The 27,275-nt window shown below is 38.4% G+C and overlaps 1 protein-coding gene across 4 annotated transcripts in view; it reads right to left on the bottom strand.

Annotated features, from left to right (window-relative positions):
* Window positions 1–27,275, bottom strand: part of LOC124802186 (helicase domino) — a 436,722-nt gene that overhangs the window by 72,192 nt on the left and 337,255 nt on the right. For 3 of the 4 annotated variants that reach the window (XM_047263133.1, XM_047263131.1, XM_047263130.1), the window contains 3 exons: window positions 23,540–23,696; window positions 18,812–19,026; window positions 7,481–7,669 (listed from right to left, as the gene is read on the bottom strand). In XM_047263133.1, the coding sequence (XP_047119089.1) occupies window positions 7,481–7,669; window positions 18,812–19,026; window positions 23,540–23,696 (561 nt within the window). The remainder of the gene's footprint in view (window positions 1–7,480; window positions 7,670–18,811; window positions 19,027–23,539; window positions 23,697–27,275) is intronic. The other variant, XM_047263132.1, reaches the window with a different exon arrangement.

The following is a 27,275-nucleotide window of genomic DNA, read 5'->3' as shown; positions in this document are numbered from 1 at the left end:
TACAGTATCTGGAGACGTTAGAGAATTGGCTGTTCCCTCAGCTCGAACAAGAAGCACAACAATTCATATTTCAGCAGGATGGAACGCCACCACATTGGCACTTATCTGTCCGTAACTACCTGAACGTCAACTACCAGAGGCGATGGATCGGCCGCCAGGCAGCCCTTGACAGAGCACTTCATCACTGGCCTCCAAGAAGCCCTGATCTTACCCCCTGCGATTTTTTCTTATGGGGGTATGTTAAGGATATGGTGTTTCGGCCACCTCTCCCAGCCACCATTGATGATTTGAAACGAGAAATAACAACAGCTATCCAAACTGTTACGCCTGATATGCTACAGAGAGTGTGGAACGAGTTGGAGTATCGGGTTGATATTGCTCGTGTGTCTGGAGGGGGCCATATTGAACATCTCTGAACTTGTTTTTGAGTGAAAAAAAAAAAACTTTTTAAATACTCTTTGTAATGATGTATAACAGAAGGTTATATTATGTTTCTTTCATTAAATACACATTTTTAAAGTTGTGGTATTCTTTTTGAATCACCCTGTATAACTAACTTTGACCAGCATCCAACCACAACAACAATGCCTGCCAACACCCCCCCTCTCCTAGTCCCCCTGCCCTATAGGCGGTGGACCAACATGATTCACAGCCCCAAAATGCCAAAGAGCTTTTGGCATTATTGTGTATAGAATAACATACATGCTTGAAGTAACTGGTTTCTCCTCATGACATTTTCTGTAGGTTCTCACTGCACTGCTTCCTGGACTCATGTAGGCGCGCTGGCCCTTGATCGAATCCGCCCAGCAGCTTAACAATGAGGTCCGGTACACTGGCCAGCCTGGATGTGGTTTTTAGGCGGTTTCTTCATCCCGCTCGGTGAATACTGGCTGGACCCCACGCTCCGCCTCGGTTACACGACCCACGGACATTTGAAAACGTTTGCACTGTTTCATAGCTTACACTAGACACAGACAGCTGGGGTACACTACTTACGTCCCGAGGGGGGGGGGGGGGGGGGGGCAGGAAGGGCATCCGGCCACCCTCTGACACTTAACATCGCCAAATCCATAACAACACGGCCGATCCCACGTGAGGAGGGACAAGGCCCAAAGAAAGTAAGAAACTAAATGTAATTTTAAAGTAATAATGTTTCTTCATTGAAATCACAGGCTTATTTTGGTCAAAATATAAATTCTCCAATTGTACGCTGATCTCATGCCTGATATATTCAAAGTGTAAGTAAGTACTACTATGTGAATACTGCATAAAAGAACTCTTATCTTCATCATTATGCAATTAGAGTTCTTCTTCATCATCATGCAATGAGGTTTGTACCTCAGCTTGTGTAGCAGTAGTGCAAGATAGTAACCTATCATTAGTAACAACAGGCAGTAACTTATTAGTAGCAATAGATTTTAGTAATGTATCAGCAGTTACAGATGACGGTAAATTTTCAGCAACAATGGAAAACAATAAATTTATTGCAGTAACAGAAGATATTAAAAGATTAGCTAATAAATCCCTATTACAATCAGTTCTTCCAATGTTGCTGTCTATCTTACCATTTAGTGGGGAAGTGAAACAATATGTTACATTGCTTACTTGGTCTAGTCTGCTAGCCTATCAAACCACCCCCCCCCCCCCCCCCCCGGCCCCCCCCCTCCGCCCCAGCAAATTTAGAACACTGCTTCATCATTGTGGTTGACTGTAATGTTCATTTCGGTGAATCTGTCATCTATCTGATTTAGTCTGTTAACAACGTATGAAATGAGAGATTGTTACTTACCATAAAGAAGACGCATCAGGTTGCAGACAGGCACAATTAATACACACTTACATAAAGCTTTTCGCCATAGTCTTCATCAGTGAAAAAACACACACACACACACACACACACACACACACACACACACAAGCAAGCACACCTCATGTACACACGACCGCCAATTCCAGCATCTTGGGCAGAGAGGCTGGAGTTGGCGATTGTGTGTGCTTACTTGTGTGTGTGTGTGTGTGTGTGTGTGACTGATGAAGGCTGTGGCCAAAAGCTTTATGTAGGGTCTTTTAATTGTGCCTGTGTGCAACCTGATGTGTCTTCTTCATGGTAAGTAACAATCTGTCATTTCCTACATTGTTGAAATTCCTACCTGGAGTTTTCATCGTTTGATTTTGTCTGTTACCTATTTGATAGAATTTTGTATCCATATTAGGATTTAATTAAGTAAATATGCACATCAAATTCTCCATATATGGTTCAACTGCCAACTGATTTTCCTTTTGAGCCATCTTTGGTCCAAAACCATTAACTAATAATTTTAGATACCGTATATACAATCATACGACGTAAAAGGTATACACGCTATCGATGTCAACAAGGTCACCGATAGATTTCAACTATAGGAATATTGATAGCACTATCAGCTATCGTGCATCCCTTCTTTAGCCGAGACCAATTACTGTACATTGTTAGCCTTACTTGAGCTCAGTTCTTACTTTCAGTTGAATTTGCCTTTACTGTTTTAGTGCTGTGTGCCATTATGAAATCTTCTAATTTTGGATACATTTGGAGCACGAAGGAAGAGAAAAATGATTTTGATTCAGTCAGTAACATTGCAATAAGTTAAAAATATGCATGCGTTACTGTAAAAGTCAGATTCAGAAGGATGTAGGTTGCAGTAGGTACTGGAAGGATAGAGTAGCATGGAGAGCTGCATCAAACCAGTCTCAGGACTGAAGACCACAACAACAACAACAACTTTAGAAGTACAATTACTTATCTACAACTGTTTAATGTTATCACTAGACTCGTTATTTGGGGACTGGTAGAACTTTAGGGCTATAATTTTTCATTATTACATAAGACTGTGGAATGGTAAACATAATTGCAAATAGCATTATATTAAAATCAGTGCATAAACAATTAACTTGGATTTGTCTGTGACACCCAAAAATCACAGTGATCAACACAAATATCACCCAAAAGTTGATGGTTGCATTTCTTTTAAAAATTTGCTTAAAATTCCATAATTAGTAGCCCAAATAGAAAAGTATTGCCACTGGTTACCTAGGCTGGGGGGGAGGTTGTGGAATGGGTACATGACAGCACTTTCTACAGTATGTTTTAAATGTGGGCCACCTGAATTCGTCCGAATCAACTGTACCATGCAACCCCTCCTCCACATATTTCACCCAAAATCTATTTATGCTCTTGTAATACTAGAATAACTGAAGCCAAGAATGGCATGCACAATTTAACCTAAAAATAATTGTGTGTTCATGCAATATCAAATGATCAGAAATGCAGAATTAAATAAAAAACATAAAATATCAGAATTCCTTCTTTTATTTGTGATGCATTTTAATTTATTTTCAAACACTGTACAACAATAAGTTTTCCCAAATTCTCCACCACAAGGGTAGCTCTGTGAAGGCACTGAGCTAGCAATCTCTGGATTCGGAAAGTGAGGTGGCTCGAATCCATCTGCCGGCTACCTTGATATTGGATTTCTGTGGTTTCCCATTTTCAATTTAGGTAGATGCCTGGGCTAGTCTCTTATTGTATGAAATGACGAAATTAGGGAAAATGTTAAGTTGAATGGCTACAGATCCTTTGCATTTTCTCCATAAAAATTGTTCTAGTTTCTCTTTCAAACACAAAAATAACAGATCTGTTTATTCCAACAGTCCTGTCATTTAATAATCCTAGTGTCCCGAAAAATTCATGCTTGTTCATTCCTAGTCACTTCCTCAGCTCAATTCCAGTTGAAAGAAGAAAATTGATCTTGAAAAGAGATTAGCGGACGACTTCTTCTTCACAGTTTGCCATAATACAGAACTCCTAAGTAATGAGATTATAATTATATCTGCTTGATGAAAACATTGACATTATTGTCAGGTTTTTCGTTCTTTATAGAAATTCCGTATTTCATGGAGCAAAAATGAGAAAATGCGTTATTATGTAGATCATCATAATATTATGCACTAAAGTTAGAAAAAGGTGATTAATATGTAGGATTAAAGTGTAAAATATGTCATTAAGTACAAAAAATAAAAATACCCAATATGCATGAATTTACTTCTTTTAAGGTCAAAATATGCACTAGAAAACTCTTAGCCTGCCAGTGACATGGCACAAATGATACTGATTTGTTTAAAATTTTATACGACCTGCATGGGCAACTGCACCCATTAGCATACCACTTCTGCGATTCAAGGAAGTGATAGTGAACTTTATATTAGAAGACTGAGCTGTTTTTTGATAAGAGGCAATATATTATATTATAATTATAATTTATTTGGCAATAGAGTGAAGTTATCATATTGTCAGGTTATTTCTTACATGCTGTTGAGAGTACATATTATGCTTTTTTGAGAAAAGTTTTTCTTGCTTAATTTTATAGAACTAATATTATTTGTATGAAGGCCTTCCAAAAGCGAATTACGTACAAAAAATTAAAAATAAATAAATAAATAAATGTATCTGTAGAATAAATGAAAAATATGAGCCCTTTTAAAGGCATCTTTAACAAATCAGAGGTGTCCCCCCTTGACAGAATCCTGGCTACATCCTTGCACGCTTAACTAAATATAAAATATATTATTCAAAAATTATTTATCACTTATCACTTAAATATGGCAACTGCTATTCCTTTGTGCAATAAATCGGAAACAATTAATGATTTTCATGGATTGTTACTGCCAGTACTGTATGTGACACACTATAAGCACTCACAATAAAGTCTGCTACTTCTCACTGTAAAACATTCGGCTACCCACTGGATAATTTAATATTGTCAGTGGTCATTGCTGCTGTCATGTATGCCTATTCTTTGGTGGTAGTGTGATGGACTGCTGCTATCTCACCGTAGAGGTGTGCCATTACTTCCACATTTTGCTAACTCCCACTGGTGAAGAGGTGGGCTAGTGCTACTGGCTCGGCTGCTTTCTTGTTATGACCGCTCACTGCTGAGGTACAACCCTCGATAAATGTTGTCAATCATTGCTGCTATAATTCCATTTTATAGCTGTGATCATGCAAATTCATAATAGTCAGTTTTGTTTGATCTTAGTCATCCTGAATACTGCAGTTACAGTATGTGTTGTTGTGACAATAATCATCTCAGAAATTTCTCAGTTGTATCACGTAAATTAATCTTGAATAAACTCTTCTCGATAGGTCGTGTCAATGGTTTGCCTTTTTGTTTATTTGCCTGGCAACAAATTATATTCTTCTGGTCAACTCTGACTCAGATGTTCATACAAGTAATTCATACTCCACATGTACAGTTGTTGTAAGCCTAACTCATAATGTTACAGTTGCTAACACTACAACACTATCACTGGCATCAATGTACCCACACAATATTTGTGAGTTCGTGTCTTTTACTTTTTATCACTTGTTATGTTGTTGCTAAATTTTGTTATTACTATAAGTTTAATTACTAATGTGGTCGCCTCTTGGTTGGCTGCCACAAGTCTTCTTGTGCAATATTTGTGTCTCATGACATCAGGTTTGAGACATTGTGTCAATATTGCCATTCTTTTATCAAAGAAACACAGTCACCATGTGGTGGCAACCCTGCCAGGATAGTAATTACAATAATTTACTCAAAATTTGCCATGATTACTCAATTATAGAGTCAGCAGATATGAAGGGTACAAAGATGCAAATTAATAATTTGGGAGTTCGTAACAGATCTGCCCCATAATAGGATATAATTGAGAGATCATTGCTAGTTAGTAGGAAATAAAGTTTAAGTTACATTACCAGGGTTAGTCAGAGAATTGGACCAATTATTGGTCTGTTGTGTTTGGATTTTTTGTTGAGGTGTTCCTGGGGCATTGTACGGTGGAAAAAGGCTGTCTTATGTTGAAACCAATTCATTGCAAGTAGCCACAGAGTCTACACTGCTGTGCATCACACCATGGAAACCCTCCATGATGAAGTTCCATGACAGTGGTCAAGGATGATCTAAGAGTGTAAAATGAAGTAAAGGAGCGTTCTGCCAATAGCCCTGGAACAGTTCAGTCATGCTTATATTACTAACTAGTTGTAATTTGAGCTGGAAATTCCCATCTGCTTGTATCTGACAAACAAAATCAAGTAATATTTCAGAACAGTTGAATATTTCTTCTTTATAAAAAGCAATTTTCTTGAATTTGTGAATCCTTAGAATCTGTCAAGTTCATGCATTACAGATGTATCAGGCATCTCTTCTAACAGGTGTTGGGCACATGTTGTCTGGTGTTCAGCAAATATTTAAAATTTCATTTTCACTATATGTAGATTGCAACAGTCCAAACAGCGCATTTCATTCAGTGTCCAGTGTTGACAGAAAATGTTTGTTAGTTTATTTCTTGCTACAAAGAATTTTTAAGTGAAATTTATTTGTCTTTTCAATAAAGCAGGCACAAATTAGTCTGCTATCATAATTGGTTTAACAATATCTACTACTAGGGTCACTGGAAAGCAAAAACCAGTGTTCCAGCAGCAACAGGGCAATGCTGCTGCATGACAGTGGAATACAAACAGCATGGAGTCGTATTTGCCAATATCCGGCTGCGACACATCGGGCATACGGAACTGAAACACTACGCCATTTTAAAGAACCATGTTACAGTGATGCTGTATCAGGCTCTATTAGCAATTCACCTCCATGGCTCTAACACACACTGAGAGATCAAATGAAGGTGACATTTTCTACAAATGAAGGTGACATTTTCTGCTTAGGTGTAACACATTTTAAGACTTCTTCTTAGCGACAGAGGAGATCTTAATACCTATTACTGGCCAAATTTGTGTGACAAATTTAGGGCTGAGGTGCCCTGTATGAAGAAGACTTGTGAAAGATTAGTCAACGTTTGTTTGGTACATACTCTGTACCCAACGTTTCCCATCTCGAGTGCCAGCACAGGCCGCACTGCCTGTCTGCTACCGCATTACTCAGTAGCACTGGTTATTCTTTATATTTGGCTATCCTTGGTAATATTTTACATATCATTATATTGAATATCACACTGGACTAATTTGAGATTGTTCTACTGAATGGACATATAAAATTTTAATCTGACATCATTTTGTCTGTAATAAGAATCAAACTGATGCCTGTCGACATCGGGCATCGCACAAAACACATGATGAGGAATGTTCATCTGGGATGACTCCATCAGCATACTGCAAATACCTGCTGAAATACTAGAGAAAAGGAAGTATAGCGAATTGTGCAATTCATCAGCAGGTGAAACTTCAAGAACACAGTTTCATCAAGTTATGGATAGTCTTAATTAAAACTTTTAATTATATCCATTGTTATAGAATTATGAATTTAAAAGTTTATGAATAATTGACGTAGTATGATTGTATCAGTTTTTTTAATATTTTACATAGAATCTTTCAAAAATTATCCCATTCCCAAAATGCGTTGTTCAGGCAACAAAAAGTTGGATGGTGAAAATAAAAACACATCAGAATGCCAACCTGTGCCAGAAAGTGTGCAGGTGTCAGATTGCCCTGTGTGGACACTTGGACTTGTGCCTTCTGCTGCTGTACAATAAGTTGTTGGCGTTTGAACATGGCTGCCATTTCGCTATCCGGCACAGCTCGTGTAACAGTCTGCTTCCCACTTGCTGCAACTGCAGTAGCAGCAGCATGGTGTTTTATGAGCTGCTTTTAACATAGAAACGGTTCATATTCAAGGAATAATCAGAACTGTTCTAGTAAAACAATCATATTAAGAGAAGAGGATAACTTAAATTATTAGTGTTTTGTTCTATAACACTAAATTCTTACAATAAGCCTGGTCCAGAAACTAAATAATCTAAATACAAATAGCAAACAATAGTCATCATCAAATATTAATCACGTAATGCTTCCTTCCTTAGAATCTGCAATTAACTTTTAGATGTAAGTGTACTTGACTTTGTTGGACATACTCATTTTACTTTATTTTGCCAGATGTTAACTAAGCTGAAACAATTTGTATTTCTGTTACATCATATATCACTAAAAAAAGTTTGTATTTCTTTTACATGACATGTCACTATGAACATTTACTGATTACACCCTTTTTAGCAGTTTCCATAATATTGCAAAAACATTCACAATTCTCGAAAACAGTACTAAAGAGAAAAGATAGTAGATAAGATATGGAAGATTCTTTCATTACCTAGTTTAATGTGAGGCAGTGTTTAATACAATCTGACATCAGTCTATCTCTGCATACGAGTAACTAGTATCAATAACGATTTGCTTAACAAAAATCCATACTGTATTATCCTTCATCATTATTGCCATAAATTATTTTATCAATGAGCCAAAACACTATGACTAAATATTGGCCATGTTTGCAGATAAAAATATTGGATATAAGATTATGCAAAACACTGTTTTTCGTATAGAGCAAAACATGTCCCAGCATCCTTGTGCCATCATCAGGGGTTTCCTTTATTCAAACCTGTGAAATGTGAACATGTATTAAGTGATAACTAATATACAAAAATGAAGCCTAAAGACACTTTTTGTTTGTTTGCCTTTACGTAGAGCACTGTAATCGGTCATAATCTGGTTTCCTTCTGCCAATGGCTCCTGTACATGGAAGTCTTCTTTTATTGCAAGTTAATCATATAGGCTGTAGCAGAATTTCGTATTTTTTAAAAAAAATTGTTTATATTTTAGTTGTGTGTTGCTCGTAGAATATTAGGTGATCAGCAATGTGCTATGGGGGCTGTTATTTCTTTTACTTTACTGTATTTTTGTCTTATCTGTGGTGTTTCCTGTGTTTTAGATTTTTCTGTACTGTGTTGTCTGTCCTTTCCTCTACTTGAAGTCCCCATTTTTTTAATGCTGCCTATTCTGGGAACTATTTTATTATTCTAGGTGAGTATGTAGCATTTTGTTTTGTGTGTGGATCATTGCTCTGTTGTGTCTTGCATACAGTCATTGTCTGTTGTGATTTGTTGTTTTGTCTTGTGAAAGATCTTCTTTATATGTGGCCTGTTAATTCCTTTTCTATTTACATATTTGTTGGTTTGATTTCTCCATCTTATGAATATCATAACCTTTTTCTACTGCTACTTGTGTTATTTTGTTTAGCTCCTGTGTGTGTGGTTCAGTCGGATTATGGGTGTTCTGTGTAATCTATGGAGCATGACTCTGAAGCTTGTTTGGTGGTGGCAGTGGATGATTTGATTGATTGCGAATGGTGGTGCTTGTGGTTGTCGGTTTTGTGAATACTGTCAAGTCGTGAATGTTGTTTGTTCTTCGAATGAATCGAGAGAATTTAATATGTTGTATGTTTCTGTTCCTAATGTGAAGGGAATTTTTGCATGTAACTGTTTATTTCATTATAGGTGCGTTTGTGTGAATGTGTGTGTTTTGTCTATTTCAGAAGAAGGCCTTCTGGTCGAAAGCTTCCATGTTTAGTAGTCTTTTTGCTGTATTTGTCTGCAACTCAACATCTCCACTATATGGTGAGTACCTATACTCGTATCTAGATTTTTAAGCTGTTCATGAACGTGTTGGCTAAGAGGTCATTAATCGCTGATCCCATTGGCAGTCCTTCATGTTGTGCTGTTATGGCCTGAAGTATGGTTTGCTATTTTATCAATGTGTGTGTCTTGTATGTTACCTTGTTGTTTTAGTCCTTGCGTGATGATGTTGATTGTTCCGTCTATTGGAATGCATGTGTACACTGATGTGGCATCGGATGATATAAGGCTTTCTGTGTTCTTGATTGTATTAAAATGTTTGGGTTTTCCAGGTTCTTATTGTTTCCAAAAATGTATATTTTCTTTGGGAATGTTTGTGTATGTTCTGGAGTTAATGGCTGACATTAATGGAATATTTTGTTTGTGTTCATACAGCACGGAATTTAGAATGATTGCTTTTGGATCTTTCAGTGTCATTGTTTTTATCTGGCCATCATGAATATGTTTTTGATGTTTTTCAGTCTTTCGTGAATGAATGTTCTTCTGTTATGTTGCTGTTGGGTGACTAGTCAACTTGGTAATATTGTTGTCCTTCAGGAAATCTACTGCTTTATCTGTGAATACCTTTTCATTCATAACCATTATATTGCCTTTGTAGTATGGCAGAGTGTTATTTTAGATTTTATTTTAGTTTATAGGATGTGATTTCTTTAGCTACTCTATTATTGGAGATTATGGTGGATTTGTGTGTTCTAATTTTTTGTGTGATTTCTGCAACTACCAATTTTCTTGTTAAGCTCCTATTGGAATTTGGCGAGCTGAGTCTTTCTTGTTCCTTCACAATGTGTTCAGTTTCTGTTATGAGATCTATTATTTTGTGCATGGTAATAATGTGTTCTGGTCTCTTTCAAGTAGTCTTTTCTCTTTCAAGTAGTCTTTTTTCTTGTTTGGTGTGATCCTTTCATGGAAATTATATGTTTGCTTGTGATGACTGTTTTCTCTGGGTGTACTTGCGCTGTTTATGATTCTAATAACATTTTTGCTTTGTTTCTCCTGTTTTTCTTGCACATACTTTTTGTATGTGTACTTTTTCATTTCTGTTATATTAAGGAATGACATACACACGTAAAACAGCAACACAATGAAGTAAACAATTTGCATGTAAAAATTCACTTCACATTAGGAACATAAACAGATGGATGAAAGCTCATCATCTGTTTAGCAGTCTTTTTGTTGTGTTTGCTGTGACTCAACATCTATGGCGAGTGGCAATCAATCCTTTTCATAATATTTAAATATTCCATCCTAGGTTGTCCACTGTTTGATTCATGACTTCACAATATTCAGAAAACTGGCAACTACAAGCACCACCACCATTCCCACCATTCGCAATCAATCAAACCTCCGTCTGACACACAAACAAGGAAGCTTCAGATTCATGCTAAACAGATTAAACAAAACATCCATAATCCAACTGAACTAAACATAGGAGCTAAAAAGTAGCAGTAGGAAATTGTTATGATACCCATACGATAGAGAAACTAAACCAACAAATATATAAATATATACCATAAATATATACACAAGACCTTGTACAACACAGAACAACACAAGACACAGACAATGAGCTTAAGTAAGACAACAGAGCAACAACCCACATGCAAAACAAAATGATACATGCTCACCTACAATAATAAAATAGTTCACAGAACAGGTAATATTTTAAAGAAACAGTGACTTCAAGAACAATTCAAGACAGGCAGCACAACACAGAAAAATCTAAAACACAGGAAACATCCACATACAAATTTGACATAGCAGGCATGTGTGAACTTACATGCAACACTTGTCAGTCAGTGTACATAGAACAAATATGCAGAATCTTTAAAACAAGATATTCAGAACACTTCCCAGGTCTAAAAAGTAACAGCTCTCGTAGCACAATTGCTGACCATCTAAACAACTACACTATTCTGTGCAGAGGCACATAGCTTACAAGGCAGACAGACACACACACACACACACACACACACACACACACACACACACACACACACACACACACAACACACAGAGAGAGAGAGAGAGAGAGAGAGCCAGAGGGAGGGAGGGAGGGAGGGGGGGGGGGGGAGAGAGAGAGAGAGAGAGAGAGAGAACAAAATTCAAATTTGGCAGTAAAAGCATTTCAAAATTACATTGTGTTAACTCACCAAGCAAATTCACATTAACGTCATTTAGTTTCAGATGACAAGCTATTAGTACCTGATAGTGTGCAGAGTACTGCATAATCCTACAATGTAAAATTAAGGTGATGACAATAAACAGACTGTCTTTAGGCTTAATTTTTGTAGATTCATTATCACTTAAATCATGTTCACATTTCAAAGATTTGAATAAAGAAAACCCACTGATGATGGCACAAATGTGCTGAAACGTGACAGTGTTTTGCTTAAAAGTTGTCCAGTCCCATTAATGTGACCATCTGCCTGAATAACCAGCTTTGGAACTGCAGACTGCAGCAAGAAGTGCAGGAAGAGAGTCCATGAGGTTCTGGAAGGCACTGAGAGAGATGTGCAGCTGTGCCGACTCCAGTGTTATGGTCAGCCGTGCCAGGTTTCTTGGCTGAGGAACCATGGCATGAACAGCCTGATTGAGGTGTTCCCACAGCTTAAATCTGGGGAGTTTCATTGCAGAGGAGTATGGTAAATTCACCCTGGTGCTCTTCAAATCGTGCACATACACTGAGATCCATATGACATGCTGCATTTTCCTACTGGTAGATACCATTGTGCTGAGGAAAGCCAAGCTGCTTGTAGAAGTGAACACGGTCCCCAAGGATAGACATACTTGTGTCAATCAACTGTGGCTTCCAGAATTATGAGATAGAATTACGAGATCACTCAGGCAATACCCTTCAGCCTGATCCTTCTGAAGATTGTTACAGAGTGTTTGCTTTCAAACATTTCGTGCTGTACAATCCAAAGGCCATCTGTCCTTGGAGCATAAAATGTGATTTATCTGAAATGGCCATCTGTCACCACTCAGTGGATTTCTAGCTGCGATACTGACATGCAAACTCCGGCCTCAGTCACCGATGAACAGCAGTCGGCACAGGTGCACAGACTAGGTGGCTACTATGGAGGCTCAAATGCAGCAACACTTGCTGAACGGCCATTGAGGAGACACTCTTGGTAGTCTCTCAGTTCATATGGACAGTCAGTTGCTCAACAGTTGCACGTCTCCTCACTCCGCAGCCATTGCTCCCCCGTGTCATCTACGGCCTGTGGTGCGCCACCGATAGTGCCATTCTGTCGTGCACGGAATACTTCAATCGTGGCGGCATGTAAATGGGTTCCAAACTCAGCCATTTTAGAAATGCTTCCACCATCGGCCCAATAGCTAACAATCGTGCCCTTTAGGATATCACTGAATAAATAGCTCCATTTCCATGTTAACAACAACGGCTGCACTGTTTCCCGCATCTCTCTGATACAGTTTATATACCCTCGATTGCTAGTGCTGCCACCTGCTGTCTGTGAGTGTTTATAGCCCACTGATGTTGAATATAGGCGGTGATCACATTAATGTGACTGCACACCATCAGCTCCCCCATTTGCTCGATGCTTCGCTGACGGCGATTTTGTCATTCGGCTGAATTACTGTCGGTTTCAAACGATCAGAATTGTGCTACAAATGTTTGAGATTCATGATAGTGAACTCGCACTGATGTCTTGGCCAACAAATCTGCCTGATCTCAACCTGATGGAACACATCTGGGATGCTTACAGGTGCCAGCTCTCTGCTTGTAAACCACCAGATTGTAATTTTGGGGAATTGTATGACCTGTGTGTACACATCTGATGCCAGATATCCCTGGAAAGCTAGCAGGAATGAACTACGATATCCAGGAGGTTTGGAGCATGATCCTCTTCCGTTTCTTGACTTATGTTGATGAGTTACTAAGATTATTAAAAGACTCTCTGGAAACAGTAATATTTGCTAATTACACAAGTATGCTCATAAAAGGCCAAAACTAACCACAGCTGACACATTCAAGACAACAGCTGAGTCTCTGACCAAGAGAGATAGTTCAACTATTAATCTTGTCCAATTGTAAACTAATAACAATGGTTTATAGGCCCCAGAAAAATATGGCATCACTCATGTGCTACAGGAATCTCCTCTCAGTAAAGACTCAGATCAACCTGATTTGCACTTAAAGATATCTGCTATTATTGTGATCCCTACAAAAAAAATATTTTGCATTGTTTTATTCTATTTTACAACAATAGGCTTATTTGTGTACACGCCTTTACTAACCATATTAAAATATTGCAAAACGTGTGATTAAAAATGACAATACACTAAAAATTTCCATTTGAATAAAGTTAGCATATCCTAAAATGCTTGTGTCCATATGCATACATCTTTGTGCTCAATACAAACAACACACACACACACACACACACACACACACACACACACACACCAATTCTAACTAACCCAGGTTTTCAAACTTATGTGTAGAAGGACATATTCAGTGGAGAAACAAGTAAAATATCACTGTTAATATCTGTGGCTGGAAGATCACTGGACTAAATGTTGATAAGCCAACCACTCTGCAACACACTCCCACCTAAAAGCTTTGGCTGGAATTCAGAGAATAAAGAATTTTTTAAAATGTGTGCCACAGTCAGTCAGTCTGTTGTGATCTAAAATACAGGGCTGGTTCCGACTTTAAATTAAGAATGCCATCTTGGCACAATATAAAAGCTATCCTATTGGAATGGTTGTATGTGATGATTCTTAATCCACAATTACCAAAAACTATGTCATCCTCTGGAAACAATATGAAGCCATGCAGAAACATATCATGAGGACTTAATCTTGTATATGTGAATGGAATTAGACTTATCTCGGCCATACAATTAGTTTCATTGACTGCAGTTTATTGTACCTCACTGCCAGTCATACGTGGCTCTCCAATTCAGCTGTGAGATACAGGGGAATGGGGTATTGTGCCACATACTGCTGCCCACTGGCCTTCTTGGCTACAATACCTGCTTAATAGGTGTGCTGGATTCATATGCATCCATCCGACAGAATGATATATGCTTCTCCTACTGTTACAAGAGGGCAAGACAGCCCTGAATACTTTTCATCATTTTCTTTGCCAGATATTTTTGTCATAGCGTTTAAAGGGAATTTAGTTAATTGGAGCAGATGTGAGAATTTCTTACCTCACCTGGCATCCATCTGTTTCAGTGATTTAGGATTACATAGAGCTTAGCCCAGAACACTATTAATTATCTGGGAAGCCAACGCTTGACAATACATTGAATGAAGACTATGAATCAATATTTCTGCTTTGAATTGCCAGCATACACTATGATGAAATAGTGATGCTCATCTGAACTACTGCAAAAGAGAGGCAGATACAATTTGGAAAGCAATCCTGCATGCACAGGTCTGTGCATAAACCTCTAAAGGCTTCAGCATAAACTGCACGTTGTTAGTCACTCAAATGTTGTGCAAGCAATGGCATAAATGTAGATGAATACAGATTTGTGTACATTTTGTTTATCTATCACACTATATGAAGTTGGTATCTGATGAAAAGTACCGGCTCTTCAAGCTCAGCTCATCTATACACTTATAGTATAATCTAATTTGGCAATAAATCATAACTCAATAAAGTATTTATTAGACAATGATGAGCAATAGCAACAGTTTGAGAAGTCAATAATAAGACCTCTTGCATACTTATCTACAAGGATATTAGATTTCTTACATTTAATGTCAATTCATTCACTTTTGTTCACCTTTCTTAGTGCATTAAGCCACATTGTTGGTTACAATTCTGATTCTTAGTAACTGTCTTGGTCTTTGTAGTTCTCCTTGGTCATGCAATTCACTTTGATCTTTGTGCAACTGGTTGATATCTATATTTATTTTTGCAAACACTTTTTCTCTTTAAAAATTTTCAGTAATACATACTGATTACCAGAAAATTATGATCACTGCCCATTACAAATATAAATGCCATTTAGTGATGTTGCACACAGAACACAGTAGGAAGGTAAATAATCAGAACAGAGGCAAATGGGGATCATTCTAACAATGATATGGACTGCAAATAGGGAAATCCTGTTTCCCATTACACCAGGTTTGATGGTCATTTTGCGATGTGTCATCATCCAGGGGAACAGCTGCTCAAAATATGCACCAGCAGGCTGCTGGTGGCAGTATCAAGCGTCATTCACCTGGGCTTACACAGAATCTGTGATAGTAATCAAAGGCACTGCATCAGCCATCGACTATGTGACCATAATTGCGTACCACCAGCGCTGTCTCAAGCTTTGTGTCTTCTCCAATGACGATGGAATCATCCAGGTGGATTACTGTTCATGTCACAAGGCCAGAATCATTCTGCAGTTGTTTGAGGAGCATGTCAGTGAACTAATGTCGACGTCTTGACCAACCAATGGAACTCATATGGGACACTATTTAGTGCCGGCTCTGCATGCACAAATCACTGGCTCGTAATTTATGGGAAGTGCATGATGTGTGCATTCACATCTTGTGCCACATATCCCTGGGAAACTACCAAGGGCATGTTAGATCCATGCTATTCAGAATTGTTCCTGTATTGCATTCCAAAGGTAGACTTATATGCTACTAAGCAAGTGGTCATAATGTCTGACTTATCAGTATATACCAATCCACGAGAACATTATGATCACCTACGTAATAGCTGGCGTGTCCACCCGAAGTACAGATGTCAAACAGCTGTTCCCCTGGAGGAAGACGCATTCTTGCCCTCCCACCGGCATGATGAAGAAGCTATCAGGATTTGTCAGACTGTGCAATGTTCTGCCACTGCAACAACATCCAGTGCCCATCTCAGTTGTAGTTGCCGATGTGGTGTTAACATTGGCACAAGCATGAGCTGCGGAGGCTCATTGTTAGGAATGTTCAGTACACTGTGTGTTCAGATACACTTGTACTCTGCCCAGCATTAGAGTCTGATGTTAGATCCACCACAGTTTGCCACCTGTCCTGTTTTACCAGTCTGCCAACCAAACAATGTCCAACATCTGTAAAGAGGGGTGGCTGCCCAATCTCATGATGCCTGGACAAAGTTTCACCTCGGTTTCGCCACATATTGAACACACTCATCATGTTTCACCACACATTGAAGACACTCATCACATCACTCCTCCAACCCCTGACAAGTTGTGCAGTTCCTGAAATGCTAATGCTGCACCTCCGGGTCGTCATAATTCGGCCTCGGTCAAACAGAGATAGATCACATGCCTTCCCCATTCTATATACATACAGCACACTCACTGATACTACATGTGCATGTGTCTGACTAGCAGTCATTCCTTGTCATGGTGACTATGCTATCACCTGGACAGGTTGGTGGTCATAATGTTCTGGCTTATCAGTGTGTGTGGCTACAGTTTAAGATACAAAAATAACTTGCACACAAGTCCTTCATTAATATGATGCATTTTTCAAAAAATTTGCTGGTCACAGCTGACAACAACTAAAAGCATACATGGGCACAACAATGTGACACAAGTGACATTTCATTATGCTCTTTGTTGTAGCCAGCAGACGAGTACAGTTTAACAGAGTGCTTCCTTACTATCTGTATTTACTGCAGCAGAGGGCTCCAAGTATCAACACGTCTTAAATATGCTATGTGGTCAAAAGTATCTGGATACTCCCAAAAACATATGTTTTTCATATTAGGTGCATTGTGCTGCCACCTACTGTCAGGTACTCCATATCAGTGACCTCAGTAGGCATTGGACACCGTGAGAGAGCAGAATGGGGTGCTCCGCAAAACTCACGGACATTGAATGTGCTCAGGTTATTGGATGTCACTTGTGTCACATGTCTGTATGCGAGATTTCCACACTCCTAAACATCCGTAAGTCCACTGTTTCTGATGTGATAGTGAAGTGGAAACTTGAAGGGACACGTACAGCACAAAAGCATACAAGCTGACCTCGTTTCTTGACTGACAGAGATCGCCGACAGTTGAAGAGGGTGGCATTGTGTAATAGGCAGACATCTATCCAGACCATCAACAGAAATTTCAAACTGCATCAGGATCCACTGCAAATACTATGACAGTTAGGCGGAAGGTGAGAAAACTTGGATTTCATGGTCAAGCGTGTGCTATAAGCCACACATCATGCCAATAAATGCCAAACAACGCCTCGCTTGCACTGGACGATTGAACAGTGGAAAAATGTTGTGGAGTGATGAATCACAGTACACAATGTGGCAATTCAATGGCAGGGTGTGGGTATGGTGAATGCACGGTGAACGTCATCTGCCAGCATGTGTAGTGCCAACAGTAAAATTCTGAGGCGGTGGTGTTATGGTGTGGTCGTGTTTTTCATGGCAGGGCTTGCACCCCTTGTTGCTTTGCCTGGCACTATCACAGCACAGGCCTACACTGATGTTTTAAGCACCTTCTTGCTTCCCACTGTTGAAGAGAAAATTGGGGGATGCAATTGCATCTTTCAACACGATCAAGCACCTGTTCATAACGCACGGCCTGTGGCGGAGTGATTATAAGACAATAACATCCCTGTAATGGACTGGCCTGCACAGAATCCTGACCTGAATCCTATAGAACAACTTTGGATGTTTTGGAACGCCGACTTTGTGGAGGACCTCACTGACTGACATTGATACCTCTCCTCAGGGCAGCACTCTGTGAAGAATGGGCTGTCATTCCATAAGAAACCTTCCTGCACCTGACTGAACGTATGCCTGTGAGAGTGGATGCTGTCATCAAGACTAAGGGTGGGCCAACACCATACTGCATTTCCACATTACCAATGGAGAGCGCCATGAACTTGTAAGTCATTTTCAGCCAGGTGTCCAGATACTTTTCATCACATAGTGTATGTGTACCAGTCTTGAGATTTATATCTGCAAACATGTCCAATTTGCTGCCAGTTACCTTTCCATAGATATGTAAAAAATGAAAATCTAGTCTATGGTGTTTTAGGAATGTAATGGTTTAAATGGATAATACTTAAGATTCAGCAGTTGACAGAAATACGATAAAAGTTAGGCGTTAAGGTCGAGGGTTAGTGAAAAATATTCTAAATTTGGTAATAGACCTTGCAATTCAGTGACACTAATAGCATTTATGAATAATGCTGAGCTATTTAATTTAGAGGATAACGGCTGGGGATGACAATATAAATGATAGTTGAAACAGTTAAATTTATGCACTGTTAGTAGGGAATTAAACTCCAATTAATCACAATGTTTTCAAGACCATAATCTACAATAACATTGTTCATAGATTTTAACACCAAGGAACATTTATTAGTTTGTAATGTCTCACCTGTGCTCTTTGCTGCTGAGCTTGTGAAACTTGCACTGTGGTAACACCTCCAGCAGTCATAGCTACTGACACTTTCTGCCCTGCTTGTGCCTGCAGAACTTTCAGCTGTTGGGTAGCAATTCTTTGCTGCCTCAACAGTGCCTGTTGCCTGTACAGTTGCAGCTGTGCTTGGGTTATTGTTGTCTTTGTTGTTGATCCCGTTACTGTTGGTACACCTGTTCATAAAACAATGAAAAGAAATTACTTCAAATGCATGTTTAAATGTAAGTATACTAAAATAATTAGAAACATTTGTAGAACAAACTGCTTCAGCTAGAGAAAGGTGTATCTCTCAGCACTCTTCAATTACTGCATTTAAATTTATTTCTGATTTCTGAAATATGATCACTAAAAACTATAGTAATATTTATTCTCACATATTAAAGGCAGTACTGCCTACATAGAACTAGAAACAAAAATCTGAAACTGCAATTGATAACAGGAAAATCTTAAATTTAGATTGGAATATATACTAGCATAGACCATGCCTAATGTTACTGTAAGGAATTCTGGCAAAGTTATTGCAAATCACTTGTTCAGCTTTTGACAACCAATCAATTTCATAAATGATGGTCGCACATATGTCAATGACAAATTTTGTGAACATTGTCCAAAAATGTTCATGCTGTGTGTTCCATGATCAGTACATATAAGTTATTGTGAGACAGAGGCATCCTCAGGCTCACCAAACACTGCCTCAGGCTCACCAGACACTGCAGTACATTCAATACTACATGAAATTTAGCTGTGAAAAAGATCTGTCCCCAACATATTCCACACCATTTTGCCAAAGCTCATAAATGGGCTTGTATCAGTTGGAGTAACGAAAATCTCAAAAAATTTGGCAGAGGAAATGTGAGATTTATTCATAAAATTGTAACACGAGACCAAATGTGTATCTACCAGTCAAAAACTACACAGCAACTGTTTGTGTCTTCCAAGATGAAATGTCATTGACAACAGTCATTTGTTCATGAATTACATCCACGAAAATGTCTATTCTTTTCTTCAGTCAGATATGACATATTGTGACTGCAGCATTACAGGATTGAAGAACAGTTATTGTGACATGGTGCAACAATTTATCTGATACAAGTAGTCAATGAAACCAGAAAAAAAACAAAGATATGATAATGCAATTGATACTAGCAATACCAGATGCCACACAGTAGATTGAACATCAAATTACTGTCTCAGTGCCAAAATTTAATGATTTATCACCTAGTGATACATTTTGTTTCTTTGTGTCAAAAAAAAAAAAATGCATGAACAGTAATTTTCATCATATCAAGAAGCTGCTGAATGCTCATACCAATGTCAGAGTGCAAAGAAATATTTCCAGAATTGTCTCAAATGCATGCAAAAGTCTACAAAATTTTACAGTCAATCCTCTGACAAAGAAGAAATTAATTTCTATGAAAAACAAATTTTTTTCCTTCGTTTTTATAAAAAATTAACAGCTGGCCAACATAATTTGTGGATGGTCCTGTTCCACCTATCACTAGTTGTGTAGCTCTTCTACGGCATTAACTTTTATAACATTTAAAGAACCACACTGAATTAGATTGAACTGCCAAATCTATATTTAATGTTCTGACAGACCCGGTAAATTAGTATAAATATCTACATCTACACTCTGCAAGCCTCCGTGAGGTGCATGGCAGAGGGTATGTCTAATTGTTCCAGTTATTAGGGTTTCTTTACATTCCATTCACGTATGATGCATGGGAAAAATGAGTAAATGCCTCTCTGTGTGCAGTAATTATGCTAATCTTATCCTCGCGACCCCTATGTGAGTGATATATAAGGGATTGTAGTATACTCCTAGAGATAACATTTAAGGCCAGTTCTTGGAATTTTGTTTCTCAGAATAGTTAATGTCTGTCTTCAAGTCTTCTAGTTCAGTTCCTTCAATATCTTTCCCCACTCGCAGTTAAATAAATTTGTGACCATTCGTGCTGTCCTCCTCTGTATACATTCAATATCCCCTGTTAGTCCTATTTGGGTCCCACACACTTGAGCAATATTCTTGAATTTCTCGCACAAGTGAATATAAATGCTATATAAGTAGTAGTCAGAACCATCTGATTAAATGATCCAATCAGCATGGGCCGACAGATGAGGCTCTGGTGTCTAGTTGGACTGTCAGCACATTAGTGGGCATGGAGGAATACAACTTCTTTCTGTGACATGTCCATCCACATTTGGTGCTACTGAAACTACAACTTTTGCTGTCCTTTATAGGAGCATAGAATATGGTATACCAGCTACACTCATACATTCTCTACTGGTGAGGAGTTATGCAACACAAGTACTGCAATACTGAGAAAACACTCACAGGACAACGAAATACTGTGGGGCCACACTGTGTAACGATGGAAGCAGCTTCTTAGAACTGTAGCTATAAGAGGAAACACATATGACCACACTGTCGTTACCCCTCGGTTTACAGATCAGAGTGATTTCATACCATCCGCAGTGACTGACCAGATTTGTACACGAAGAGAGTTACGACAAATTAAACCTACTTTAATAAACTTAATCCAATATTTTTGATTAAAAACTTACATTACACACAAACTGTAATATAAAAGATCAATTCTATAAAATATACTAAGACAACACAAAACAAAAAAATTATTTCTATTAAATAATTAAATAACCAAAAACCCAATATAATATATTAAATAATCAAGATATCCTTATTTGCACAGAAAAATTTTCAGTGTAAGTGAAATACTTTACAGATGGTATGTAACATTTACAAAGCAAAGGATTTAGACTGACTGCAAGGCCTCAAGGCATGCACACAGTCATTATTATTACCTAAACAAAAACTAGATTTATTGCCTCAGTTCGAGTCTTTTGTGGTTCAAAGTATCGTTCAATAACATCAGTCATACTGACTGCCATGTAAGCTATGTAGAATCAGGAGGTGATAGCTTGAGTAGACATGGGGATGTATAACAGTATAATATATGTGCCTAGATGACAGGCAATGAAGCAGTTGATCCAGGCTGAGGAAGCAGTTGATCCAGGCTGAGGAAGCAGTTGACCCAAGCTGACCGTGAAGCAACAGGAAAAAATATATGAACAACTTCTTTAGGGTGCTTAAGTTTTTATTTTATTTTATTATCATTCTCCTAAAATCAACAAAGCATAGTGTTCAAAAAAAATTTTAATGGGACCTGCACCAAACTTTAGAAATATTGATAGTTTTAATATCACTAATTTGTGTTCTAATATTTCTTATTAGTACTAGTACAAAGAAAGTGTCTACACTTGGGAATGAATGTCCTGGTGAGAAATACAAAGTGTGAGGAACAATTTCAGCATAAAGGGGTCGCCTGGAGGGACTACCGACTGCAGCGCACGTACCATATCCTGGTGCACTAGTGGGGCATGATAGGAGACGGTTACATGTCTTTGACGCACCGAGTAGGACGTCACTCTTTGCCACAGCATGTGCAGGACCCCCAGTGACATTGACAGGCTTCTTGGCAGTGAGCAGAAAAACACCGTGTGCACAAAGGGAAAGGCCCCCCTGACGTCAGATGACAACGAATGACAATGTTGCTGCAACTTGGGGGTTGGCCACAAAGTGGGAGGACCCTCTGCTGAAGAGAACACCATACCAAGCAGTAGTTGAGATAAACACACCTGACTGACAGCGGACGAGACACAGACTAGGATAAGCCCAAAGCAAACTATGCAACAATGAGGTACAAAGAGATAATCTTCACCACAATGATGTCAACAGGTTAAGAACAAAGAGAGACACTATCCAAAATGTGATCAAAGAGAAGAATAAAGTACCAAGTGAGGTTTTTATCAAATAGTCCATAGTACAGCAAAGGTAGTAACCGACAATATCAAATTCGAGTACAGAATTGACTGACCATTCACTGGGAGGCCATTTTTGTACCAGATGCGAGGAAACTACCCATTTATGCATACAGCAATGCCACAAATTTACTGATTGAACAAACTGACCTAAAGCACAAAATGTACACAGAAAACTTTATTCACATTATAAAGCAAGAAAATAAAACAAATTCTAGGCAAAAACATAATTAGAACCAAACCAAAAAATAATAAATATGAACTGAATTTCCAAACATCAATAATGGTAACTATGTAAACATGCAATATCACTGTTCACTGTCATACAAGCTGTCAAGAGGAAAATAGCATACATCAAAACTGACTAAAAGTCGGATATGTCTCCAACGTACATCTAAGGAGAAACTAATAATTCTAAAAGAAGACAGGACATCACAGTAACATGTAAAGTAAAAAACCAAACAAATGTATTATAACTTTTCTCATCACAGTTACAGACCATTATATTAAGACCATCACTTACTTATGTATTTACAGAGCACCTGATGATGGCAATATGCCAAAATGGGCTCATTGTGAATGATTTATAAAATAAAAACCGTTTAAGAAGCAGTGTAGTGGGTTGATATTCATAACAATCATGTCACTAGAGGACATATTTTTCACTGTGGGTCCCAAAGAACAAAAATTATAACTTATTTGTAATTACATGCAGACAATGAAAACAAATTTATTGTGGCGTAATTGGAAGTGTACAAACTTACTGACCAAAACACAAGGGGAATGGAAGTGTCCTGCAATACAGCTGTACAATTTGCATGTATTCTAAAACTGTTGTCTGCAAACCTTTGGCAACAACGGCTGTTGCAGATGAGGTGGCTGCAGAAGAGGACTGTGCTACAAGGCGCTGAGTTGCAGCTTGCACCTGAGCAGGTGTGAGGCCAGCTACAGACACAATGGGTGTGGAGCTGGTTACGGTACGCACCTGGCCGGATGCACCATCCTGAAATCCCCACATTCTTCAGATACATTCATATATAAAAAGTTTGATTACTAATGGGTTGAACACTGATGCACATTAAAGCAGGTTTGGCATTAAACACAAAAAAAATAAACACTAAATAAAACATGTATAAGTAATTAATGGATTGCATATCACAACCAAAATTAAACTGTTTGGGGATATGTAACTGCATATTAGTGCTTTGCATCAACTGTCTTTGGTTAAACTCCCACACACTACCCCTTTTTCCATTCCTTAACTTTGGTACGCAATCTAAGTCAGTATGCTTTTCTCGGATGTGTGAATTGCATGTTTGAGTGTTAGGAGGAGGAGGGGGGGACAAAATCTGAAAACTAGGCACCGATCTCTCTACCCTATGTATTCTGACCATGCTTTTCCTCTGAAACATGTGCTTTTCTCCTACGTACAAGTATGTAATGTGCAGTCATATTTTGTGCCAGTTAGTTATGATGTTGGTGCAGAACTGTACTGATGAAGATAAACAAGAGCATGATAGTTCACAGTAGTTGACTAGGTTAAAATGTCACAGAACCCAAAAAAATATAAATTCTTTGAATTTCGTACATGATACGTATATATTTTGCAAAGCTGACAAGATATTGATTGTACCCAAAAGAATAAATCAAAGTTAGTCCATCACTTTTATTGTTGAAGTTCTTTATAAAGTGCTTAATGCCTGTTTTATGCCAAAACCACATATGTGTGCAAAAACTTTTATGCAACAGTGAGTTTAATTTTTTGTGTTCTTCTAATTTTTAGCCTTGGTAGTTTAGGATGAAAAGCAAGGGTTAGTGCAAAAAGTGTGTAATTTGTAATGCCACATTTGAGATTTTGGTTCTCTGTTAAGAGACCTTAATGAGGTATTTGCAGAGAAGAGGTCTGGCTGGAAACACATGTGATGAAGACAAAATGCTATCACAAAACGACCTATGTGTTGTGGCTGTAGATTTCCGACTACAAACCACACTGAACAATTCAGGGGGCGGGTTTGTAGCCAAATATTCTGCCTGAGAAAACATGAAGTATATGATCTGACCACATACAATTTGGAAAACTGAGGCAACATTTGTTATTTGTGGAATGAGACAGAAAGTAAAAGAGGATCAACTGTAATTGCCACATGGGAGAGGCACCTTGGAAATAACATATTGTGTACCTATCAGTTAGGACAAATGGCCATAGACAAAGGGTGTATACTGGCGACATCCAATATCCTGTTAAAGAGCATACTTTGTAACATGCAATCATGATCTCAGTGTCTGTTTCACCATTCGTGTCATCTGAATTCTTCCCCTGGACACTCCACAGATGGGAACTGGTGTTACAACATGTCCTTGGTTCTCACCGTCCACCTGGCATTAATGTATGTTAATTTCTTTGGCATTAGGATTTCTTCTCAGTAATATTTTTCCCTGTCCCCACTTTTACCACACACAATGCACTTAGCTTTCTGCTTTTATTAACCCCTGCATGATGTGTCGGTAATCTCTGTCTTGTTTGTTACCCTATCTTCCACCTGCACCAGGTTTTCAAATCACATCCAGTGCAGTCCCCAACAATCAGTCTTTCCTTCTCATCCATTTTGGTAAGTCTCCCCAGACCCGGTGTTCTGGAAGACTTTTACAAACTCTCAAAATTTTCGAACATTTTCCTTCATCTCTCTTCCTTCTCCATCAACCCTTCTGCTGTAACAATGAACCACTGGCTCTAAAAACTTCTTTCGTTGTTTTATAAGACAGAATTTAAAGTTGTCTTTAGTGAAGCAACATCAAAAAGAAAAGTGATGATCCTCAGCAAATGTTTCTGTTCCCAAGGCATACACAAAAAACTTCCGAAAGCAGTAGCAAAACTTAAGGATCTGTTCACTGCGTGTGAGAAACAGATGATTACATGGATACATCACGAATATTATCACTCTTTGTTGAGTGATGAAACTGTGCATGACATATTGCTTAAACCAAATACCGAATAGGACTCTGATGCAGATTAAAGGTTTCTGTGATTTAAATTGTTTGTTCACAGTTTTACTGTTGATACAATCTTCAGTTTGTAGCTTTTATTGTTTATTTTGAAGCAATAGCATCTGATATGCCTGATGCCAATTCCAATTTTGTGTTTGATTTACTTTTAGTACACATGAGAAAATTAATTATGCCTTCATTATTCCAGATCAATGAATATGCATCATCCTCCTTCAATGGGAGGGAGTCACAGTTGTGAGTCTCATATCCTAACATTTGTAAATATGGTAACAATAGATCAGATGCAAATCAATTTCTTAAACTGGTGCAGCTGATTTTTATGACCTTGTGAAACAACACCTGTATCTCAAAACTAGTATATACTGCACATTCCCTGTTTTGGCATAAAGGGGGTGATACGTGCTATGTGTGAAACTTTTGAGAGCTGTTCTAGGTTCAGTTACATTCATTCACAAAATTTAATTGTTTGCACAGATATTTCCACATAAAACACCATGAAGCAGCTTCCTGGCAGATTAAAACAGTGTGTTGACTGGGACTCAAACCTGCTCATGAAAGGCCCACCTCATGTTCGTGTCCCTGCCAACAGTTTCTATTGCCAGGAAGTTTCAAATCAGTGCACACTCTTCTGGAGAGTGAAAATTCATTCTGGAAACAATCCCCTAGTTGGTGGCTAATCCATGTCTATGCAGTATCCTATCTTCCAGAAGTACTAGTCCCGCAAGAGTACACAAGAAAACTTCTGTGAAGTTTGTGTCACATGTTTCATACTTCAATTACCTCTGAGGAGTTTACCTCTGTAATTTGGCTGCAATAAAGAAATTCCTGAATGGCCAAAACATTATTATGTGAGTTTCTTAATCCAAAAACATTATTATGGTGAGGTGTATGCTTTGCTATTTTAGAAAGTTCAAATGCATTGGATTGTTTAATCATGTTTCTCTGCCTCTCAGTTTGCACTCTAAAAGGAGCTGTAAGTACTCATAAACTGTTTCATTTCATTTGCAATACATTCTATATTATGGAAGAAAATAGCTCATGAAGATAACTTCCATTTTTATTTCATTCATATTTGTGTTCTTAGGTCAAATTACTAGATGTTTACTATAAAATGTATCCTGGATTTGTGAATATAGTTCTAGAGTCCCCCCCATGAACCATGGACCTTGCCGTTGGTGGGGAGGCTTGCGTGCCTCAGCGATACAGATAGCTGTACCGTAGGTGCAACCACAACGGAGGGGTATCTGTTGAGAGGCCAGACAAACGTGTGGTTCCTGAAGAGGGGCAGCAGCCTTTTCAGTAGTTGCAAGGGCAACAGTCTGGATGATTGACTGATCTGGCCTTGTAACAATAACCAAAACGGCCTTGCTGTGCTGGTACTGCGAACGGCTGAAAGCAAGGGGAAACTACAGCCGTAATTTTTCCCGAGGGCATGCAGCTTTACTGTATGATTACATGATGATGGCGTCCTCTTGGGTAAAATATTCCGGAGGTAAAATAGTCCCCAATTCGGATCTCCGGGCGGGGACTACTCAAGAGGATGTCGTTATCAGGAGAAAGAAAACTGGTGTTCTAC

This window comes from Schistocerca piceifrons, chromosome 1, assembly GCF_021461385.2.
Source record: "Schistocerca piceifrons isolate TAMUIC-IGC-003096 chromosome 1, iqSchPice1.1, whole genome shotgun sequence".
Classification (NCBI taxonomy): domain Eukaryota; kingdom Metazoa; phylum Arthropoda; class Insecta; order Orthoptera; family Acrididae; genus Schistocerca; species Schistocerca piceifrons.
The sequence above is the reverse complement of the archived record's forward strand: the minus strand, read 5'-3'. Positions and strand labels throughout refer to the sequence as shown.